The sequence below is a fragment of the Gopherus flavomarginatus genome, chromosome 3 (assembly GCF_025201925.1).
Source record: "Gopherus flavomarginatus isolate rGopFla2 chromosome 3, rGopFla2.mat.asm, whole genome shotgun sequence".
Lineage (NCBI taxonomy): Eukaryota > Metazoa > Chordata > Testudines > Testudinidae > Gopherus > Gopherus flavomarginatus.
In genome coordinates this window covers 105740027-105763414 of record NC_066619.1, presented here as the reverse complement: position 1 = coordinate 105763414, position 23388 = coordinate 105740027, and the positions used below count along the sequence as shown (strand labels likewise).

Below are 23388 nucleotides of genomic sequence, written 5' to 3'. Positions count from 1 at the left end.
CACAATAAGCTTAAAGGAAGAAACAAAAAAACAACAGTAACCCTTTAAATAGTTTGTGAACCCTCTAGTGGTGCCCACGGTGTTCTGCCCACAAGCCAGAACTTCAGTGAATGTATTTATATAGAAATAGGTCTTGCATGTTATTGAGAAAACAGTTCTTTGGCCCTACCATGCCCATGGTGTTTCTTCATGCCAATATTGTTGTACAAAGGGCAAAAGACAACAGTTATTCAAAGACGTAACGGGAGAAAAAAAATAATTCAGAGCTGCTACAACTATTTGAAGGGAAAAGGAAGACAAGAGAATTAGGGCAGTCAGGTCTGAACTTGATTTCATTCAGAAACAAGACACAAAAGCACCTGCTTTAGATGAAACAATAGTTTTATGAGCACAGCAATAAAGTGATACCCATGCTTGTATGGCTAACCAAAAGAGAAAAATTCTGAGATAAAGGTGGACAAAATCATCTGTGCACAAATATCTTGTAATGACGTGCACCAATATTGATATTGCAGGTTTTGAGTGTGCAAACAGATGAATAGCCACATTTTAGGCAAGCACATTTTTGAAGGCTCTTTGAAAATGTGGGTATTTATTATACACAGACATACACATTGTGTAGTGAGGGGATTTGTGCACTAGCCTTTCCCCTCAGCGGTGAAGGTGCAAATCTTAAATTAATTGCAAATCATGAATTAATTAAACCTCTTCCCTAGTAGCCATCAGAAGCTGTAATCACTGCAAATGATGCATTCACTTTATGGATCTGAAAGTTGACTTAGATAATACTTCTCTCGAGGACTTCACCCAGACTTATACATATAATTATATTTTTTTTTAAACTACATTAAAGAACATCAAAGTTGCAGAGCCATGCATGCTAAAAAGTTAGTGGCACCTTAATTCAGCCCCATTGCATATCTGTATTATGAGGTAGTCTTCAGTTTCATGATCACATACCACATTTTCCATAGGAAGCCATGAAAATCATTGGGTAGATTTCCTTAGGACTTGATTTCCAAGGGATTTCGATCAGGCCCATTGTTTGTTTTGGGACTGTTGATTATTTAGGTCAAATAGCTTTGTAAAAATGGCTGCTGGTATGGCACTACTGAAGATGTAGGCTAGATATCAACTCATGCGACGGAGTAATAGCCGCCATGAACACCGCTTATGCTACTGTTAGTCTGGTGCAGTTATGCACGATATCTAGCCAAGCCACTCTGGCTCAGTCAGTGAGTTGATGCCCAACCCTGCAAGCTGACGTAGAGCCCCAATGACCTCAGAGCCCCAATGACCATGAGCATCTGCTTGCATGGATCACCTTGAAGGACAGGGCCTTTGCCTTGCATGTTGCAATCCCAGGTCTTGATATAAGGTTCTATCAAACCAAAATCTGATGGTTGATAATAGGTTATATTTTGGATTCGCTTAGACGAGAAGTAAAACAAAATGCAGATGGTTACATTCTTCAGAGGAAATTTTGCCAACAGCAGAATTATCTGTAATTGTTTTGAGCCTGCAGAAAGGAGACAACCCGTAACGTATCTAGACACTGACATACCATGTTGATTAACATGGAAAACAGCTAGTACAATAAAGGTTACTTCAAGGCTGCAGGAGAAAAAAACAACTTTTGCTTTTTGGCTCACAGAGACAATTTTCCACCAGAGATACTGCACAGTATCTGCAAAAGCTGTTCAATGTCACCTTTTATTTAATCAATATTTAGACAGGCTTTTCATTAAAACAAGAATTCTTCCTGTAACATGTAATATCAACTCCAGTCCTCTCGCCTTCATTTTCTCTCTTTGTTTCAGAGTGAACACACAATGTATTTAACTAAATAAAGTTTATTGCCAGGGAAATTAATTCCAAGCATGGAAGCAAACATTTTCCAGAATTAAAAGGCAATACATAACCAATGCAATATGATTTAAGCAGCAGCTCTATTAGCGCTTAGTCTGTCATAGAATTCTTCAGGGAGCAGGGACTCTCGGGTTTCAGTTAAATGCTTTTATGGAACAATGAAAGCCAGGATTTTCAGAAGAGTCTGACGGAGTCAGCTGCCCAGATTGGGCAGGCCATTCATCTGGTTTTAAGCCAGACAGTTCTGTTTTCTTAATGGGGGTTTGTCCTCTTCCAATATTGCTATAAAATCAGAGGTGATTTTTGTCCAGTTTCATGCAGGAAGAATGCCACTTTGAAGAGTGTGCTGCTCCAGCCCACCAGTATGACTTCGTACACGGTCAGGCTGGCAGGGCTGTGGTGATGTGCTCTTCAAAATGGCATCCTCCATTCATGGAGGCATGCCCATGCCATGCCCTGCAGTTCTGGTGAAGTAGTACTGAAATGCCAGTACTGGCCACCCTAGCCCAGATCCCACCAAAATTCCTTGGGAGTTGGGTGCTTGATTCCTTTCAGCCCCTTTGATTCCTTTCCCTATGCTGGGAAAAACCCCACATAAAACAGCAACATGCTGGATGAAGCTGCATTCAAGATCTTATTCAGAGGAGCTACCTAAATTCTGTTTTTCGCCATGTTTCTCTCTCTAGCCTACTGCTTGTTAGATGCCTAGATGACTCCATGTCACACTCAACCCTGTGCCACACTCCTTACTGTCCCATGACATGTACAGTGTCTAGAGCAGACCCTAGCTTTGGCAAGGTTCTCTCTAGTACAAGTGCTGGGCCTCTCTCCCACAACTGTGACTGGATGTCCCTAGTCAGGAACCCCAATGACCATGACTGTCTTCTTGTAAGCCCTGCTCAGGCTCTTAGACCACCTTTCTCTTTTGTGAAGCTCTGAACCCTCTCTTGATCCTATTACATGCATCAGGAGGCCACATGGTGGAGCTTTCCAAATAGAAAGCAGGAGGTGACTGTCAGTAACCTAGTCCCAGATTTGGACCTTAGCGTCCAAAATATGGGGGTTAGCATGAAAACCTCCAAGCTTAGTTACCAGCTTGGACCTGGTACTGCTGCCACCACCCAAAAAATTAGAGTGTTTTGGGGCACTCTGGTCCCCCCAAAAACCTTCCCTGGGGACCCCAAGACCCAAATCCCTTGAGTCTCACAAAAAAGGGAAATAAACCTTTTCCCTTCCCCCCCCCTCCAGGTGTTCCTGGAGAGATACACAGAAGCTACCTCCGTGAATCTAAACAGAGGGATTCCACCCTCCCCGTTCCCAGCCTGGAGAACAGAATTACCGAGAGTCAATCTCTCTTCCCCCCTCACCCAGAGTGAATGCAAAGTCAGGCTAGTACATCTAACACACACAGGTTTTCCCCTGAATTCTTCCTCCCACCAATTCCCTGGTGAGCTGCAGACCCAATTCCCTGGAGTTCCTCACTAAAGAAAAACTCCAACAGGTCTTAAAAGAAAGCTTTATATAAAAAAGAAAGAAAAATACATACAAATGGTCTCTCTGTATTAAGGTGACAAATACAGGGTCAATTGCTTAAAAGAAATATGAATAAACAGCCTTATTCGAAAGAATACAATTTAAAGCACTCCAGCAACTATAGACATGTAAATACAAAACAAAAAACCAACTTTGTACTCACAACTTGGAAACAGAAAATTAGAAAGCAGGAAATAGAAAAATCCTTCTCTAGCTGAGAGAGATTCAGGCAGAAGACAAAGAACTCAGATACAAACTTCACTCCACCCAGAGTTGAAAAAAATCCTGTTTCCTGATTGGTCCTCTGGTCAGGTGCTTCAGGTTACTTTTTTTTCAGGTGAAAGAGACATTAACCCTTAGCTATCTGTTTATGACAGTGACACTTAGGGCTTGATCCAGAGCCTATTGAAATCAAAGGGAGTCTTTCTATTACTGCAAAAGGCTTTGGATCAGGCCCTTAGAGAATTTTGGCTTTGTTGAGGCCCAGTGGCACCAATCAGATGGGAGTATGGACAGCAGACTATGCATGCTGTTCTGCCTAGCACATCGGGTGGGTTCATATGACATGAAAAGGACGAATGTGTGGCTGAATAGGCCTATGTCTGCCTTTGATGTTCATAGATATACAGGCTAAAGGGGAGATTTTCTAAAGCAATTTAAGTGTTTTAGGAACACATCCAATTGAAAGTCAGTGGGGCTTAGGTGCCTAAATCCCTTAGTGCTTTAGAAACGCTCCCCCTCGAGGTAATTTGAAAAGTTACTAAGGTTCCAAAATTGCCAACAGGAAATGGTTATGAGAAGGTTAGGGAGGGTATTTGATCACAGTCTATGAGTAACCCACGGAGATTTCTAATAGCAGAGGGCTCTTTAATTTAACAGACACAGGTCTGAGATGCAGTGACTGGAAGTTGAAGCTAGACAAAAATCAAAGTGGAAATTGGCACACATTTTTACCAGCAAGGGTAACTAACCACTGGAACAAAATATCAAGGGATGTGGTGGATTCCCCATCATTTGGGGTCATTCAAGCAAGAGTTTAAAAGACTTTCTAGCTTAACCAAAAGTTCTAGGCTTGATACAGAAATTATTGGGTGAAATTCTACAGCCTGTCGCCAGGAGGCCAGAATAGATGATCCAATGGTCCCGTCTGGACTTCAGACATCTATTAAATATGTCTTAGAAGAATTTTAATTCACCCCCCTTTTAATACCAATCAATCAGTCTAAGGATTGCCACAAAGAGCCTAATAAACCATTTGAATCTGTTTATATTATTTCTTTATTGTCTTGTGAAGTGCCTAGAGACCTTTACTATGTGAGGACCCCATTGTGCTAGTCACTCTACATACATATAGTAAATAGCAGTCCCTCTATCAGTTTGCACAAGGCACATTTTTGCGTCTGAATTGAGTAAGTCTATGTTTAAACGTCTGTGCCATTTAAAGCTATGTGATGCAGAGAGATTTATAAATCTCTAAACCTACTGAACTCTTTGAAACCTGAGTCTTTGCAATTTCCTCTTTCTTGCTGTGAACTGTTGAGCTGTGACAAGCTATTCAGTTCAACCTATTTAACACCATATCCATCCATCACACAACAACACTATGTGACAGAAATATGCCTGATTAGAATTATTTGTTCCTTCTCTTATATGCCAAAGGATAACACAGGCATGACACAAAGTCGCTGGCTGGAGTTACAGCACATGGTTGGTTAGTAGAATGCTGCCATCTTCTGGTTAGAAAAAGTCAGGATGCTAAAGAATGCATGAAACTTTATGAGACACACAAGGTGGGTGAGATAATATAGTTTATTGGATCAGCATCAGTTGGTGGAACAAAAGTTGGTCCAATAACTGATAGTGCCTCACTTACCTTGTCTGTCTCGTATCCTGGGACCAACACAGTTACAATGCTAAAAACAACTTTGAGTTTTTATGGTGACTGAACCATAGTCTAGAGGCTTGATCAAGCTAGATAGGCCTACTCGCTATTCATTGTGTCATACTTTACAGTATCCAAGCAGTATATGAGGTGCTGTAGAAGAGACCTCATGAGACACAAACCAGGCATGATTATCTCCTTTTAGTGATTTTTCAGGGAAGTTGTGACTCCTTTCATAGCTCTCGTTTTCCCATTGTATACAATATCTTTAATGAGGTCATAATTAAGTAACGTGGGTGGAAATGCTCAGAGTTATAAACCTGATTCAATTAAAAAAGGTACCAGTTACTGTACTCAATTAGCCAAATCAGTCAGCCCAGCTACTTTTCAAAAGTATATTCTGCCATTTACTGTGGATTCTTCAATTCTATCTTTACTCAAAGCTAAGAAAATTAAAGTATAAATTAATCAGACCAAATCTTCAACTGGTGAAAAATGGTGTTCCACTGATTTCAGTAGAGTTTCTGTTGATTTGCAACAGCTGAGGATCTGGTCCATTATTTCACTTTCCCAGCTAGGAAATCTTGTTTCTTTTACATTCTTTGTGTTAGTCTAGACAGTTGGATATAGTTCCTCCTTACTAGACAATGAATACACAGGGATGCTAGAAATCTGAGAGAGATTATTCCCTTCTACAAGGGGAGACAAGAATTGACTTGTGCATGTGAAACCTAACTCCAACAAACAGCTACTCATCTGCAGAACCAACCAAATGAGTGCTCTCTGTCTCAGTGGAAGTAGGAGAGAAGATAAGAAATGAGGATGAGAAATTTGCTGTCCTGCATCAGTTTAGATACTTAAAATTTCCAAACAGAACACCAAATAAAGAATAATAATAATAATTTGAAATCATTTAGGACCTTTTGTCTAAGGATCTCAGGATACTTTACAAATATTACCTAATTAGAACTTAATTCATTGATCAAAAAGTAAGTTGTATGAGGGCTACTATCTATGAGACACTTAAGCTAAAATACATGTTGCTGTTACAGACCACAGTGAAGACATTACCGATTAATGTCAATTAAATCTCAAACAGTACCAAAGGTACAACATGAAGAACTGTCTGCCACGGCACTTTTGGCAGGTCATGTAGTGAAGGATTAGGTGTGCCCCCTCAATGATCCCCTCATTGTAGCTGAGGTTTTCGTAAGTGACAGCACATGGCTGTCAAGAATATTATGGTACCTCAAGGAACAGGAAATACAATATTTTGATATCTCCTGAAAAAATTCAAACACAGACTTTATCAAAGAGAAAGATAAGATCCAAGGAAGGAACTGGAGAATGAATTGAGGGCCATAAACTCCTAACTGACTTAAGCAGCCTCAGAACAGCTATACCAGTACCTACAGCTCCTGAAAACTGCCTCTAAAAGCATCTCAGAGCAGTTAACTGTCAGACAGCTGATTCCCAAGCCCTATTATAACTAAAGCTGTTCAAAAAATTTTCAACAGAACAGTTTTCTGTTGGAAAATACTGTCTGAAATGTTTTGTGGAATGTGTCAATTTCAGCAAGATTTCAACTTTCTTTCAACTTGCTTGTTTCATTTTGTTCTGAGTTTAGAAGCTGAACCAAAATGATAGTGTTTAAAAATTAACTTTGAATTCAATGTTTATGTATTATATATACACACATATAATTACAATGTTTTGACATAAAAACATTTGTAAAAGGATTATTTTAATGTTTCAGGGGGGAAAAAGTCAGAATTTCTGTTGCTCAATAAGTTTTGAAATGTCAACTTATCCCAATTCAGAAAAAGTTTGGTGACGGGTCTGAACAGTGAGATGCTTATCTAAACTTTAAGCAGGTTTCTCAGCCTCGTGGTTCCCATCGCAAGAGCACTGGAAGCTCCCTAGAAGTGTGTATGGTGGGGGCACTGGTTGCCAGAACTTGGTCCCACTCTGCCTCTTCCCCTGTTCATTCCTCTCTGTCTCCTCACCCTTAAGGCAGGTAAAAAGTGATGGGGTCATGGCCCCTGGTCCTTCCCCACCATTCCAGTGCCCCTGTCCTATACCAGCTCTCACTGCAAAAGAGAGTAAATACTCCATGCAAGGCTCAAGAAAAATCTAAAAATAAATGTTAAAAACTGCACACTCCAGCTGGCAAGGTCTGCTAGAGGAGAGAGAAACAACTGGCAAGCGTAATCTGGAAAGTTCCCCTTTCACAGGGGAATGAAATCATTCAGCATCCTAGCATTACTGTCTGGCGATGTATCACTGCACTGAATGTCTGGGGTTGGTATAAGAGAATGTCAGGAGAAGAATTATTAGCAATATTTTTGGACTCGGTATTCAGCACTGGAAGAAGAATTCTCTTGTAAGTGACAGAGTGGTGACATGCAGCTTGTTAAAAAATAGGTGTTTTTTATTATAGATGCCTATATATGCAAAGCTAGGCTGACCAAAATATACAGTGTTATCTGACTGGCTTTGATTGTTCATGCTTCACTAACTGCAACAACTGAATTAAGTACCAAATTGCCATCATAACATTATAGGCCAAGATTTTCCAAAAGGAAAAGGAAGCCTGAATTTAGATTCCTAAATTCTTACTAGAGATCTAAATACACCTCTACCCCAATAGAATGCTGTCCTCGGGAGCCAAAAAATCTTACTGCGTTATGTGAAACTGCGTTATATCAAACTTGCTTTGATCCACCCGAGTGCACAGCCCCACCCCCTCGGAGCACTGCTTTACCGTGTTATACCTGAATTCGTGTTGTATCGGGTCACGTTATATCGAAGTAGAGGTGTAAAAGGCCTGATACTCAGAGGGGCCGAGCACCCACTAACAACAATTTTGGCTACAATATAATTTGAAAAAACACAACAACTGAGTAACAGCCAGCGTATGCCAATACATCTTGCTAGCACTTCTCTGAAGCTACTATCTTATTCTTCAGAATCTCAACTTTTAAAGACAGGAAGAAGCTGTTTGTGAAGAAAATCTCAAAACTGTGTAGGCAGTGTACCCAATGCAGAGAGGTCTATGTGAATCTGCAGAGGGCATGGAACAATACACCCACCATTAATTAATTTTTTCACCAATCAAGCAAGAGCTAAGCCCAAGGAGCCTAGCAATGCCCTGGGCCTATACAAGCCCCACCACAAGGGCGCAAAAGAGTCCAGCTGAGCTCAGAGAGCTGCACAATCATGTTTTAAACATCTGCAGGATCTACTATGAATGGAGTCTTGTTTTGACAATTTAAATGGGTGGAGCTTATTTTGTGGACAAAGTTTGGAAAAGTACCACCTTTTTTTCCTGCAGTCTAGCCTCTGACAAGAATGAATTACATACCTGAACTGAAGGCAATGCAGCTTTTGCGTAAGGCTATGGGTATTGGTATTGGGATCCTATTTGGTTTTCCTTTATTCGAAATGTAGCCGACTGCATACATGATCTACAAATTGAATATGCCCTCACCTGAATTCTACAGCACCCAATACTGCTAATCAGAGCAAGACTCCTTGATGTGTTACTGCCAAGAGTTCTTTGCATTCTTTCCATTACCACAAGCTCCTAGATCCTAAACGTAGTTGTGCATAACATAAGAGAGCGGTAGGGGGAAAAATGTGGAAAGTGTCTCCATAAAGGTGTAAGTGCTACAGCACATCCTGGTCCAGGCCATGTCAAAGTACAGGTAAGTTGTCCCTTATGTGCCTTGTCACATTGAAGGCTATGTTCTGCACAGCATTGCTCCTGCATACATCTATGCTCTTGTCTCTTATGTCCTACGTCACCCACTTCAACAGTGATGCCACTCCCATCTCTTCCTTTGTTTCTTTCTCTCAGTCGCCTCTTCGTGCCATCCCTTATGTCTGAAACAACCTCTCTCGTCCAGGGTGCCAAGTATCCTCCCTCTCTTTATTCAAATCTTTTCCATGAGACCCACAAACACTAGACCATCCTGATTTCACTTTTTAAAAATACATCCATCCTCTGGGTCACCCAGTGGGGTTTCTTTTGGTGTGTGCATGCTTGTTTGTTTTGTTTGCCATGGGTTGTTTTTGTTGTTGTTGTGTAGGGGAGCTTGTTTGTTAGATCTTTGTCTACATTTTTGATTACAAGATGTTTAGGACAAGAGTTGTGTCTATTTGCCTCTTGTACAGAATCAAACACTTTGTAAGTGCTTAATTATAAATAAAATAAATATTGCCTATTGGCTAGGCAATGTTGTGTTGCACACAATAAGCATCTTGCTGCAAACACAAATCATTTGCACAATAGTGTTATGGTTCCACTGGCTGTGTGCAGCATTGTACATGTAACCCAAACCCAGCTTCTCGCAGCTATCATGGCATGACATCTGTAATGTTAACTGCTGAAATGTGTGCAGCTGGATGGGATGGTTGACTAGCCAGATGGTAGGTAAATCAGTGATTAAGGCAATCATGAACCAGATTGACGGCTGGTGTGACTGCGTATAAATGATCAGAAACCACTGTCAGTACCATGGAAAAGTACCACCAGATGTGAAATGCTATGCGGAAGTTTAATATACCCAAAATAAAAAGACACAGATGTACTAACTGTGGGTGATGCGTGTGTGTCTCTGCTCTGTGCCAATTACAGGGAGTTCCCCAGCTGTGAGGCCACACACATTGCTCCAGACACAGACAGCTAAACAGCTTCCCACAGACTGGGGCGTCAAGGTTATGAACCCCGGCTCAAGGCAACCAGATCACTCCTAAATGCTGTCAGCCACTGACATTTGCGGCTACTTGGATTGTAGAGCAGTTTACGAGCAACTGGGGAAAGGGCATAGGGAGGAGGACAGCATCCAGGTGATCACGAAAGCACATGGCCAAGTGAGCTGCAGTACATAAGGGGCTTTCAGATCATACGGAAGCAGTGCAGGCAGCAGCACTCTTAAAACAAGGTGTCAGCCAGTGCCAGGCAGAGTCCCCAGTTATCCTAGCTGCACTTACACAAGCACTGCAGCTGGGTAGGCAGAACTCACACCAGACCACACACAGCACAGCTGGAACCCATGGCAACTCCACCCAAGTGATATACTACATGCAGATGAATCAACCTATTCCCCCCTTTTTCCTCCCCCCCACACTCCTTCCTGAGCCTGTACTCCTAGGCCTTTCATGCTGAACCAGCCTCTGATCACACCTTCTCCCCATGCTCTATGGCACTGGCCCAACTCCAATTGCAGCCTACGTATGCCCATCTTCCTTGATGTGCGGTCTGTGTTGATGAGCACCATGCCAACCTAAGTCAAAAGGGGGAGCCACCTGAGGCAAGTTACTCATTGTAACGCACACAGATTTGATCTTTACACAGGACCCATTGGAGCTGTCTCACTTCCCTGCACAGCATGAGTTGCCCATGTGACCTCCCTTCATCTTTTAAACCATAAATGCTAAACTTACTGACCATTTTTCATATTCACCCTATATCTGCAGATGTTAATTGTTCAGTGTTGTACCCAAGACAGAAAATATGCATCTGGTTGTCATAACATTTTTCCCAGATTTGGACCTTAGCATCCAAAATATGGGGGTTAGCATGAAAACATTCAAGCTTAGTTACCAGCTTGGACCTGGTAAAGCTGCCACCACCCAAAAAATTAGAGTGTTTTGGGGCACTCTGGTCCCCCCAAAAACCTTCCCTGGGGACCCCAAAGACCCAAATTCCTTGAGTCTTACAACAAAGGGGAATAAACCATTCCCCCCCTTCTCCCTTCCAGGTGTTCCCTCCCTGGGTTCCTGGAGAGGTACACAGAAGCAAGCTCTGTGAATCTAAACAGAGGGACTCCACCCTCCCCGTTTCCAGTCCTGGAAACACAAGTACTTCCCTCTTCACCCAGAGGGTATGCAAAGTCAGGCTTAGTAAATATAACACAAAGAGATTTTCCCCCTGACTTCTTCCTCCCACCAATTCCCTGGTGAGTTGCAGACTTAATTCCCTGGAATTCCCACTAAAGAAAAACTCCAACAGGTCTAAAAAAGAAAGCTTTATAAGAAGAAAGAAAAATACAAAAAAAAATGGTCTCTCTGTATTAAGGTGACAAATACAGGGTCATTTGCTTAAAAGAAAAAAATGAATAAACAGCCTTATCCAAAAAGAATACAATTTAACACATTCCAGCAACTACACCCATGTAAATACAAAAGAAAACAATATAAACCTATGGTCTTCCTACCTTTGTACTTACAACTTGGAAACAGAAGATTAGAAAGCTGGAGATAGAAAAATCACTCTCATAGCCGAGAGGGTCAGGCACAAGACAAAGGACAAAGAACTCACACACAAACTTCCCTCCACCCAGATTTGAAAAAGTCTTGTTTTCTGATTGGTCCTCTGGTCAGGTGTTTCAGGTTACTGGTGTTACCCCTTTACAGGTAAAAGAACATTAACCCTTAGCTATCTGTTTATGACACTGGTCCCTAGCTTTGATGCAAAATACAAGAGTAATTCTTCAGACATTGTAGCTTTCACATTCTTCCCTCCTCAGCATCCAGCCTGGAGTTGTTCAATTCTCTCTCTAACTAATGGCAGCCTCCTCAGGGCAAGTATTGTCTCTAGCTTTATGACACGGTTTATCTATCAAGCCAAAAATGCACTCAGGCCTGCAAACAAAGATCCCATTGGACCCCTTAACCAAAGCACACATACACCTCCTAGGATTTAAAAAAAAAAAAAATAGAAAAGGAAAAAAGGACAAAAAGGTTAATTCCCTAATAGAAGAAGGCAACTGAGACTGGGTGCACGCAGTTTCAAGAGCAAACGATTAACATGAAGATGACACTGACACAGCCATCCCATGGCTCAGGATTCCTTCCCAGCTTAGAAAATAAAATAAACAAAGAATGGAAACATCTGAATTGGTGGTTTAGTGGCAGGGAACATACAGCCATGCAAAGGGTCTGAGCTCACGACCTTTCTTCTATCCTTCACATCCAGGCCTCTTTGCAGGGTAGGGTAGGGATGGGAAGAAGAGAAAGTTTCTCCAATTCTGGGCTCATAGGGTAGGAGTTAAGGGGCTGTATAAGGAGGTGGGAAGGTCTCAGAGCTGCAGCCCGAACACCTAAACAGCCCCTTAGCTTGAGCCTGTGAGCCCAAGTCAGCTGGCATGGGCCAGCCATGGGTTTTTATTTACTGTGTAGACATACCCAGAAGGACCATCATCTACTCACGTTCACTCCCCCTCTAAAATGAAAAAAGACCTACAAAATGATACTTTGCAGACATTTAAAATACTTTTTGAAATAAATCCATTTCACTGAAGGAATACTAATGCTTGCCGCCGTGGGAGACTGAAATGCAGACATCAGGGCTTGATGGTCTTTAATCATGGCAGTGGTAGATAGAATACATCCAATCATACCACTGAGTCCATCCCACCCCAAGGGCAAGGATGCCTGAGAGAGGGTTCATCAGACGCTATCATACTGCACTGGATTTAAGCCAACAGGTCAAGAATTCCCACTTACTGTCATGTATAGTTAAGCAGTGTTAGTTTTGTTGGCCAAATTCCTCCCTGTGAAAATACATTAGGGTTAGGCCAGAGATGAATTAGGTCCTTTCTCCCTGTAATGTATTCAGTGAAAGCAGAGGGTCATTGTTAGACAACCTCCAGCCTTATGAGACACCTTTAACATATCCCCAGATGCAGTAAACAAAATTCTGCTCCAGCCTGTTAGAAGATTACCGCCATTGAGTTTTGTTCATCCTTTCAGTGACCAGATAAGAAGGCTTCACTCTACTGGCAATAGGGTGACCAGATGTCCATGATTTTATAGGGACAGTCCTGATTTTTGGGTCTTTCTTCTACAGGCTCCTATTACCCTCCCACCCCCTGTCCAGATTTTTCACATTTGCTGTCTGGTCACCCTAACTGGCAAATGTAATTATTAAGGGCCAAATGTTGCTCCCATGGGCGTAAAGAGTTTTTGCACAAGATACTCAAGGGAGAAGGAAAACAGAACTTTTCATTCAGGTCACAGTGCGTCAAGCTGGCTGCTTCACAGCAGCTCATCCCTAAGCTCTCCTTACAAGGGGATCCAGTGGATCCATGTAGAAGGAAGGTCTGGTGGCCAGCTTGCCTACTGGTCAGCTCATGGCCTTACAGTTTCTGCCACTCTAGGCATCCAAAGGGGACCCCAGCTGCAGCCTCATTCACCCCCTGGTGCTCTGATTGTAGTAACCAAGCTCTGAGGGACTAAAGGAGCTTGGGGGCAATGGCAGAAAGCAAGGTAGGGGCACCCAGGCCCACCCACTCCACTGGGCCCTGACCCAGGGTCTTAGGGGTCTCTCAAAGCATCCAGCCCAGTCACTGAGCTACCCCAAAATAATGTTTCTCCTAGGTCACCTTCCTACTAGTCTGGAGTGCCTCAATTTGGCGCATGGCCACAGACTTAGTAGGCTCTCCTCCATTTCTTAGCATCCAGTTCAGTCAGTCCCTCTCTCCCAGGGCCTTCAACTCTGAATGGCGCGGGGACCCAAGTCCCTGCTGCTAGAGCAGCCTTCACAAAGCCATTGCCATTCCCTGCACAGCGCTCAGCATCAGTCTTTCTTTTTTGTGCCATATAGAGCTAATCCCTCCCTTCTCCTGGGCTACCAGTGTTCTTTTAAACTGTTCCTCCACAGAGAGCATGCCTTCCAATTATTGAGAAGTGATGCCTCCCTAGCCCAGTATTTCTCTACTCCCTGCCCTGTTTCGCTGTGGGCCCCATCACAATCCACATAGCTGTGAACTCACTGACTATGCTCCCTCCCCCACCCCACCCCACCGCACCCCCCCTCCTCACTGTGGTACTGCACAGAGAACCAACGTGGAGCACTGATCCATGGCACACAGACCCTGACAGAACCCCAGCATCATTTCCCACATGCTCCAGGCAACAGAATCTGTGCCATTCCACCGTTTGTTCAGCTCTCATGAACTCATGGGGGACGTGGGGGGTCTCTGGGTTTGCCCCTAAAGGAATAAAAGATATACACCAGATCTAAAACCATTCATAAATACTATTTATAATTAATTAGCAGATGTTTGGGAGCATTCCAGATACAACATGTTAGATGAGTGCTGAGCATCATTACAATTTTTAGAAAATGTGGGGAAGCCAAATGGGATCAACATCCCAGCAATTCACTCATTATACTAAAGCTAGAGCAAATGAGATTCCTTCCCTACCCTCTGAAAGTGCTAACAAAATTGAACATAACTTCTTAGAGCAGGAGTTCTCAAACTGGGGGTCATGACCCCTCGGGGTCATGAGGTTATTACATGGGGGCTCACGAGCTGTCAGCCTCCAACCCCAACCCCACTTCACCTCCAGCTTTTATAATAGTGTTAAATTAAAAAAAGTGTTTTTAATTTATAAGGGGGGGTCACACTCATAAGTTTGCTGTGTGAAAGGGGTCATCAGTACAAAAGTTTGAGAAACAGTGTCTTAGAGCTTCAAAAATGTCCTTCTGACTCCCCCTGGTGGTTGAAGAAAAATCATATCTTCCCTCTGTCCAGAAGAGTACTGTAACAAGACAGTGCAGAAGTATGTATAACTTGTTTTCCTTAAGGCCCATATACTTCGCTCAAACTGCATGCACAAATCGCACTGGCATTAATGGAAGTTCTGAATGAGGAATGAAGCCAGAATACAACTATATTTGTGTTCTCCTTATAATCATTCTTAAGGACACAGTAGCCACCTTTTTTTGCTCTGAGTACTTGTTTACATGTGTTCCACTTCTGGTGTGCATGCACCACCGGAGACTAGAGTGGTCTAACAGCCAGCAGTGCCCATTGGTAGCACCTGTTCCCCTGATGACACAGAGCTCTTAGCCCTTTGAGGGTAGCAAGGGGACAGAGCAACCAACTGCCTCTCAGTTCCTTTCAACCACTCCTGGCTGGGAGGTGGATCCAGGTGGCAGTGTCCACTCTTTTTTTCCCAAATGCAAATTTTATTACAGTTTTGTAAATGGTTAATTACTGATTTAGGTGAGGTATTTAGCATAGTGATTAGTATAGTGCTTTTAGGAAGTTTTAGCTTTTTCTGGGTTAGTTTTTGCTCTGTACAAGGGGATCAGGTGTGATGTTGTCTCCTCTCCCCCCAAAAATAAACTTTAAATTTTGAGAGCCCTCTATGAAAAGTGTCCCAACAATGGCTTTAATCTCCAGGGTGGTGCCTGCTCCTGTCTCTGTGGCTGCGAGCAGTGACAGGCATCATTCCTCTGAGGAGTACAAAGGAAGATCTCCTCAAAAGATCTCCTCAGAAAGAAAAGGAGTTGGTTCACCCCTTGCTATCTGCAGGAAGAAGAAAAGCAGCCCCTCACTCCTCCTCTCAGCGGGAGGCAGCAACCCAGAAGACCACCGGTGTCTATGTTTGCTGCCAGCTCCTCTGCTCTATGGGTCAGCTCTGTCAGTCTGCAGCACCAGCTCCCTGTGAGAATGCTCATCCTCCAACACCCAGATCAGTTACAGGGACCCATGCAGCGCTGACTTGATCCAGGCATGCTCAGAGCAGCAACTTTCTATGCCTTTATCATTTGGAGCCTGCTGCTGTGGCTGGTTTTAACATAGCAGCTCTGACTCCTCCAGCAGCAGAGCCACCACTGCCAGGCAGCAGGGGCTTTGTTATAACCAGGTCAGCCTATAGCACAGAACCACCTGGGGCCGATATCAATGGCACATAGTGATTTGGCCATTTCCCTGCAGTCCAATTCCCCCTTATTAGATGTTTCTGTCAATCAGGGGATGCTTTGCAAGTCACCTGGGGGTTACTCTGGTCCTCATCATCATCCCCCAGTCGAGCCCCAATCCATCCCCTCCCTCAGAAAGTATTCCTATTCTGAGAGTGGGGATGTTTCACCCTCTTACTTTTTGAGGGTACTTTTTTATGGACCAATGTATGTTTGAAAGTCAGGTAAGACATATGGGAAAAGCCCCTAATTGGGACCCTCGCCCCACTCATGTTATCCTGTAGGCTATTTATTTTTAAACACAGAATAAAGCATGGGAAAAATATATTGGCACTGAAAGTGCAGCATTTTTAATAGACTATTCTACAGCAACATCACAAATTTTGATCTCTGCTGTCCTGCTTAAAATTATAGACAGATGTATTCTGTTTAGCTACATACACCAGATGTTATATTAGAGAAAGTGAATGCTTAGTAATGTTAGTTGAAACCAATGTATACTCTGCACTGTGGAACATCCTCTGGTGACAATGCTTATCCCCTTTGGGGAGGAGGGAACATAAGAACAGCTTTCTGATGTTTGGGGATAGCTCAGTGGTTTGAGCATTGGCCTGCTAAGCCTAGTGTGTGAGTTCAATCCTTGAGGTGGGCCACTTAGGGATCTAGGGCAAAATCAGTACTTGGTCCTGTTGGACTCACTGACCTTTCAGGGTCCCTTCCAGCTCTATATTGTGAGATGTAAATAAAATGGTCCTCTATACACCAGCATGCTAAATCTGGGCTGTGACATAGTTCTGCAGTGGGATATAGCTTTAGACACTAAAGGTCTGATTTTCAGAGTAAGATGCACAAAGACGTGTGCAACACTGTATCTATGCCCACCAGCCAACATCTTGGCAAGAATATTTTGGGGGCTTACCCACTCCACCTCTCTAATTGTTCAGTTAAACAACATGAGCCAGTCTTTGCCCAAGAGGAGCAGAGTGCATTGTTTCAGGTTCCATTTTAATTCTGAAAAAGATACAAGACTGACTTTTAAACTCGTATTGGCCATTAGAGACACAAGTCACTGCAATCCTCAGTGAGAACATTGCTTATTACTGGGTAAATGCCAATAGTAATTTGCATAATTATAAAAACACTTTACATTAGTTAAGCTAAAACAAGATTGCTGCACACCTCATTAAACTGAGAGGTGGGCAAGTAGCTGCCTTCAGCACTGACAACTCCACAAGTCAGCAAGCAGTAAAAGAAGTGAACAACCATTTCACCCTCAGAGCCAAATACATAGCCTTAACTGCATACCTGAGCTTCACAACCCAGGTGGAAACATTTTTGGATGTTCAACACTCTTAGCTCATTGCCATCAAAAGATAAAATGTACCAAAGACCATGACACAGATTTTGCCAAAATAGGCCCCAGTCCAGCAAAACACCCACATGCTTTTGAGTAGTTCCACTGACTTCAATGAGATTACTCACATGCTTAAAGATAAATTTGCTCTGTTGGGGACAAATGCACATCATCGTGGTGGATCCAGTCCATAAAGCTTGAAACTTAGCTCCATCACCACAACCCAAGTACAATGTCAGTCAGAGCTACACCACTGCTTGAAGTCTCAGTTACATTTCCCAGACAGAGCCAAAACATAGATATAAACAAATAAATAAATAAATAAATAAAAAGTAGAGCTAGAAATATGAAAGGAATGAACACAGGGATGCTCATACATTACAATGAGTTTGATACAAGTACCTGGACAGGTAGATTAGATTAATACAATTATATTAGATTTTATATTCTTGGGAACAGAGATGGTCATTTCTTATGTTTGCACAGCACCTGGCACAGGGGTAGGGAACCGAAGGCACGGGTGCCGAAGGCGGCACGCAAGCTCATTTTCAATGGCACTCACACGGCTCAGGTCCTGGCCACTGGTTCGGGGGGCTCTGCGTTTTAATTTTAAACAAAGCTTCTTAAACATTTTAAAAACCTTATTTACTTTATAAACAACAACAGTTTAGTTATATGTTATAGACTTATAGAAAGAGACCTTCTAAAAACATTAAAATATATTACTGGCACGTGAAACCTTAAATCAGAGTGAATAAATGAAGACTCAGCACACCACTTCTGAAAGGTTGCCGACCCCTGACCTAGCACAATGGGGCCCAACCTGGTTGTGACCTTTTAGTTTCTACTACAATATAAATGTTAAATTAAAAAAAAACCATAATATAAATTGTTGACAGACAGATTAGACAGACTATAAGCGGGAACAATAGAAATTTTGCAAAAAGTTATCTATTGTCATAGCTGAAATACAAAAGTGTGTTAGAATTCTTTTCACTAACAAGCGCAAGCAAGTTGGAACATAGAATCATCTCAGGATAACATTCACATAAATTTATGAACTATAGTATTTTTATTTCCCCTCATTTATTATTCAGAGCTTTCCTTTGCCTTGAGGCATGTGTTTTATAGTCTTAAATCTATGGTGACTATTGGAACTGAGCTGCAGCCAGAAAGAGTGTTTTGACTGATAATCTTATTCTTTCCTCCGCAGATTTGGGAAGATTGATCCTATGAAAAAGGAGATCTGGTTATTTCTGGCCCACTGCTGTGAACAAGCAGCCACTGGAGAACTGAGATTTAGAAAGTTGGGAATGAACAATGTTATTTTTAGATATCTGCTCCATTTCTAACGTTCTCACCCTGCATACCCTGTGGAACAAGCACATTTAGCAGCACTATTGTTTTTCACTACAGGAGAGCAAAGACTTGTAACAATAATACCAGTCCCCCAGAATGGCTCTAGCCAAGAAGTTTAAAGTGCTCTTGGGGGCACATTTCAGTTATCTACAAGAAAGTTTAGAAATAAATAATAAACAGTTAGAATGAAGATTTTTACAATAAATATAAAACAAGTTACAAATGATGGAGTGATACAGTCGCAGAGGACACAACACACAAAAGTTACATCCCTGTTTATTTTAATAAGACTATTTTAGAAATTATTTAAATCCATTCAAACTCCTCTCTCGCCCTCTTCCCTTTACTCATCCCCTCGTGAACTCTTAGCAACTGGGGCACTACCTACCAGTTGCAAACAGGGCCGGCTCCAGGCATCAGCCGAGCAAGCTCGTGCTTGGGGCGGCAGATTCCAAGAGGCGGCATTCCAGCCAATCCTTTTTTTTTTTTTTTTTGGGCTATGCTGCTTCTGCCCCCTCCCCGCAGGTTCTTTTTCCTTTTTCGTTCACTACTCTGGACGCCCTGTAGGGTGTGGCGGCGTGGAGGAGGGGAGTGCCCTGCTGGGAGCGGTGCCAGGTCTGTAGCAAGCCCGGCAGGGCAGTCCGCATCCTTCCCTGCCCGTCCACCGGAGCGGCGCAGAGCCCTCCTGGCAGGAGGCATGGTGAGGGCCCCACTGAAGGAAGCCCTGGCCACCCCCCTTCTCACTCTCCCCACCGCTGCCCGGGGCACATCTGCAGAGCCGGGAGTCCCCCTGCACCCACACTCTGTCCACCCCACAGGTTTGTTTGTTTTTCCCCTTGCTGCTCCGGCAGGCCCGCAGCTTTGTTTCCCCCTGCCCACTTCGCTGCTCCTGCCGGCTCACAGGTTTGTTTGTTTTTCCCATTTGCTGCTCCGGCCGATCCACAGGTGTTTTTTTGCTTTGGGCGGCAAAAAAGCCAGAGCCGGCCGTGGTTGTAGTCACACGTGCCCCAGGCCCACAGGGATTTAACATTTAACCAAAATCCAGCCTGAAAACCTATGATTTGCAGGGGGGGGGGGAGGTGATACTACTCTAACCTCATTGTCCCCAGACTGATTCTTGCCTGCATATTTATACCTGCCTCTGGAAATTTCCATTACATGCATCTGACAAAGTGGGTATTCACCCACGAAAGCTCATGCTCCAATACATCTGTTAGTCTTTAAGGTGCCACAGGACTCTGTTGCTTTTCACACATCCAGACTAACACGGCTACCCCTCTGATACTCCTAGATAAGAGCGGCTAAATGCCCATGGGCTCCTATGGCGGCGGCACAGCAGGGTCCTGCCCTGAAGCTGCCAGTCCGGCCAGCTCTCTTACATACCCGCAGGAGCACAGCTGGCAGATGCACTTCTTGCTGGGCAGGGTCTTGGGCGGAGTCACAGGAGGAGACATCCTTGCGATGGGCTAGAGCTAGAGCCGTCGTCTGTCCCCCTCAGCAGCAGCTCTGGAACTAAGAGCTGCTTTAATAGCAGCCCCTCCAACGGCTTGTTTCAGAGAAAGTGCCTAGGGACAGGGCTAGACCCGTCCGGAAGCCGGATTCGCTGCAGCAGGTGAGAACGGTACTAAGTGAACAGCATAGTACAGCTCTTCCGCTTCCCTGCAGCCACACGCCCGCTTCCCGGCCACCTCTGCTCTCGAGCCTCTCTCTCCTCAATCTCTTGCTTCTCATCTAGCCCGCAACAGCACTGTGGGGGTCCCAGGGATTACAACCACCTGGTCACCCAGGGAGCCTTTGTGAGGTCACCAGGGCAAGCCTTAGCGTTCAGCTCTGCTGTCAGCATAGTCCCTACAGTGTAGGTAATTAATTACTCCCCGACACCTGGGATGGACAGAAAGAGGCTGGATTGGCAGTGGGCCTTGTCTACACTACTTTAAAATGTTATGGGGGGTGGGGATGAGGGAAGAGACACACACACGTATAGACTTGCCACTAATCTTTTAAGGACCAGTTCTTCTAGATAGCATTAAAATGCTGGCATCTAGGCACTAGCCCACCTGCACTGCCACAGTTGGTGGAGCGGGACTGCTGGATCAGAAAGAATGAAATTTCCTCCTCCAGAGTGGGGAAGTTGAAGAGAAAAGTCTAGGGTAGGCATAGCCTTTGGCATGAGCAGTTTAATTAGTTTAAAGCTGTACACAGGCTGGCAAAACTGCATTATCTGAAACTGCTTCAGAAATGATTTTGAACACAGCCCAGCCTGTAGAATAAAGGGACCGGAGCTACAGAAAATGGTCCAGTGCCTGCTCTTCCCTGTGTCAGTCTTGAATGACTGCCTCAATCCTGTATTAGGGAGCCCTGTGGTACTGGAAGAGCTGTCTTTTGGATAAGATGAACTCAAGGCTTTAAGCAGCCGTGACCTTTCCAACAATAGCATTTTGCACAGGAGGTAGCACAATTAACCCTAGCTGATCTGGCCCAGTTTCAACCTGAGTACACTCTACCTGCACTTCCTCTGGCATTGCACCAGGCTATATTTCTGAGAGAGGAAACAGAGTGGGAGGTTAGGCAGTGCACATCTTGTTTTAAGAAGTCATCTAACTTCAGAAGAGTTAGAAAAACACTGGGATACTTTCACCAACAATTCAGGACAGAAGAATAGTGTTAGGTTCTTAGACAGTAGATATGTTTCTTCCCAAAGAGATGGATACATGGCAGTAGTATGTGCAACTGAAGCATGCAAGAGCTCATTTGATGTGGAAGAATGCTAAAGTACATAAAAGTAAAATCATTAGTACACAATATTTGATTTTATGAGAAGTGGTTAAAATAGTTATGCATTTATAACCTAAAGTATGGGATTAAATAAAAAGGCATCAATAAAATATGAACTGACATCCACCGCTAATGATTTCATTGTGGCGGGCGTGAAAGGTTCCCCCACCAGCAAAGACATCCCATGGCTTTGTCTTACAAATAAGTCACTGCAACCTATTACTGCCATATTGTGACTGGGGCAGTAGCCTGCAGTACACATACACTGTAGTAAACATGCAAAATGCATTTGCACATAATGTAGTTTAACAATAAACCTTTCCTATATTTAAATGTATTAAATATGTAACAAACAGTCAATGCACTGGATCAACTATCAATGTAGTACCAGTGCTGGTACTAGGAAATTTGTTTTTGTCAATACATTAAGCAAGTATATTTGAATTCTCCCTTCTCTGCTCAAATTCTTATTCTGCAATCCACCTGCTGCTGATGGCACTCTGAATGGCCTTGACAGCAGCACCTGCTGCTCAGTTGTTGCAGGGCACAGATTCTGGCCTCCATGAAGGCTATGTTCTTTTTTAATCTTGATTTGTCACACTAGTTTAATGTGAAGGCAATATAGCTTCGACTACTGAACAACAGTTACTTTGCTTCCATTAACAATATTGCCAATATAGCAAACACGTAGAGTTTGGACCACATAGCTTATACGAAGAGTGGGTTATGCAGTTTTAAAAGGTACTTCATATCATATTTCAGATTCTTAGATTAAAGCAACTTTAGTACGGCACCATTAATCTTTTTCTTCCATATCCTCACCTTGTACCCCACTAGTATATCACAAAGCACCAGTATACTGAATATGGTAGTTACATGTTTAATACTGAAGAGTGAGCAAGAATCATGCATCAACAGTGGCAGGTAAATGTGGATTACAGAATGAGTGACTGACTGTTTGGATCAATGTATACTGATATCAAAAATCTTTAAGGATAAACAAGCCCACACCGTACATTTTTTTTTTCAGAGTAACAACTTCAGCTAGTGAAAGCAATCTTGCTCTGCCTTCCACATTCAGACTTAGCTGCCATCAGAATTCACTACGTAAAAAGTGGGACTAGTGAATTAATCTGGTAGGAGAAATTTGATGGCAAAAAAAACATGGAAATATACTTTTCTAAGATGACATTTTACTTAGCAAAGGGCCAACGCCTTCTGAACTGCTAAATCACTTGCCGTCACAAAGGCACAATGCAAAATTCACATAGAGGGCCTAAGAGGTCAAAGACTTGTATAAAAGGCTTAATTTTTTCACTCGTGCATTGTTTGCTGAAGAGAAATTCCATCTTTCCTAGTGCATGGAATGCAGATTTTGAAAAAAAAACAAACAAGGGCAAAGAAATACTTGTATAAGCATTTTTATAGCAGTGGAGAATTATATGAAGGGAGGCAGCCACAGCTTGATAGGAAAAAAACAACTTGTCTCCATGATTAAACAATCCAACCCTTCTAATATGTTTATAATTAAAACCTTATATCCAATTGTTTCTCCTGAGGACAAAAGGATTATCTAGTCCTTACTGTACTTGCTCCACCTCCTTGTCTTCTACAAGAATACTTTACTCAGCAAATCCTGGCCATTTGGTGTCAATCATTTTGACCATTTAAAATGGAAATTAACTGAAACATATTTTGTATACAAAAAATATTTTGTAAACATATTTTGTTTAACCATGATAAAGACAACTCTACAAAGTCCTCAGCCTGGTGCTGGACTGGAGCTCAGTTTATGATTTCTAGAGTAAATATACTGCTAATTCTCTTTATTTCATAGTAATGCAGAGTCAGTTTAGATATCAAGTCCCATTTCACTGCCTAGAACACAAGTAGACA

General features: G+C 42.9%; 1 protein-coding gene across 1 annotated transcript in view; it reads right to left on the bottom strand.

The window, feature by feature from the left end:
- SAXO1 (stabilizer of axonemal microtubules 1) overlaps positions 1-23294 on the bottom strand; it is a 64497-nt gene extending 41203 nt beyond the window's left edge. Inside the window, exon 1 of the mRNA XM_050944251.1 lies at positions 20101-23294. Coding sequence (XP_050800208.1) covers positions 20101-20171 — 71 coding nt within the window. The 5' untranslated portion in view covers positions 20172-23294. The remainder of the gene's footprint in view (positions 1-20100) is intronic.
- Positions 23295-23388: the final 94 nt, after the last annotated feature.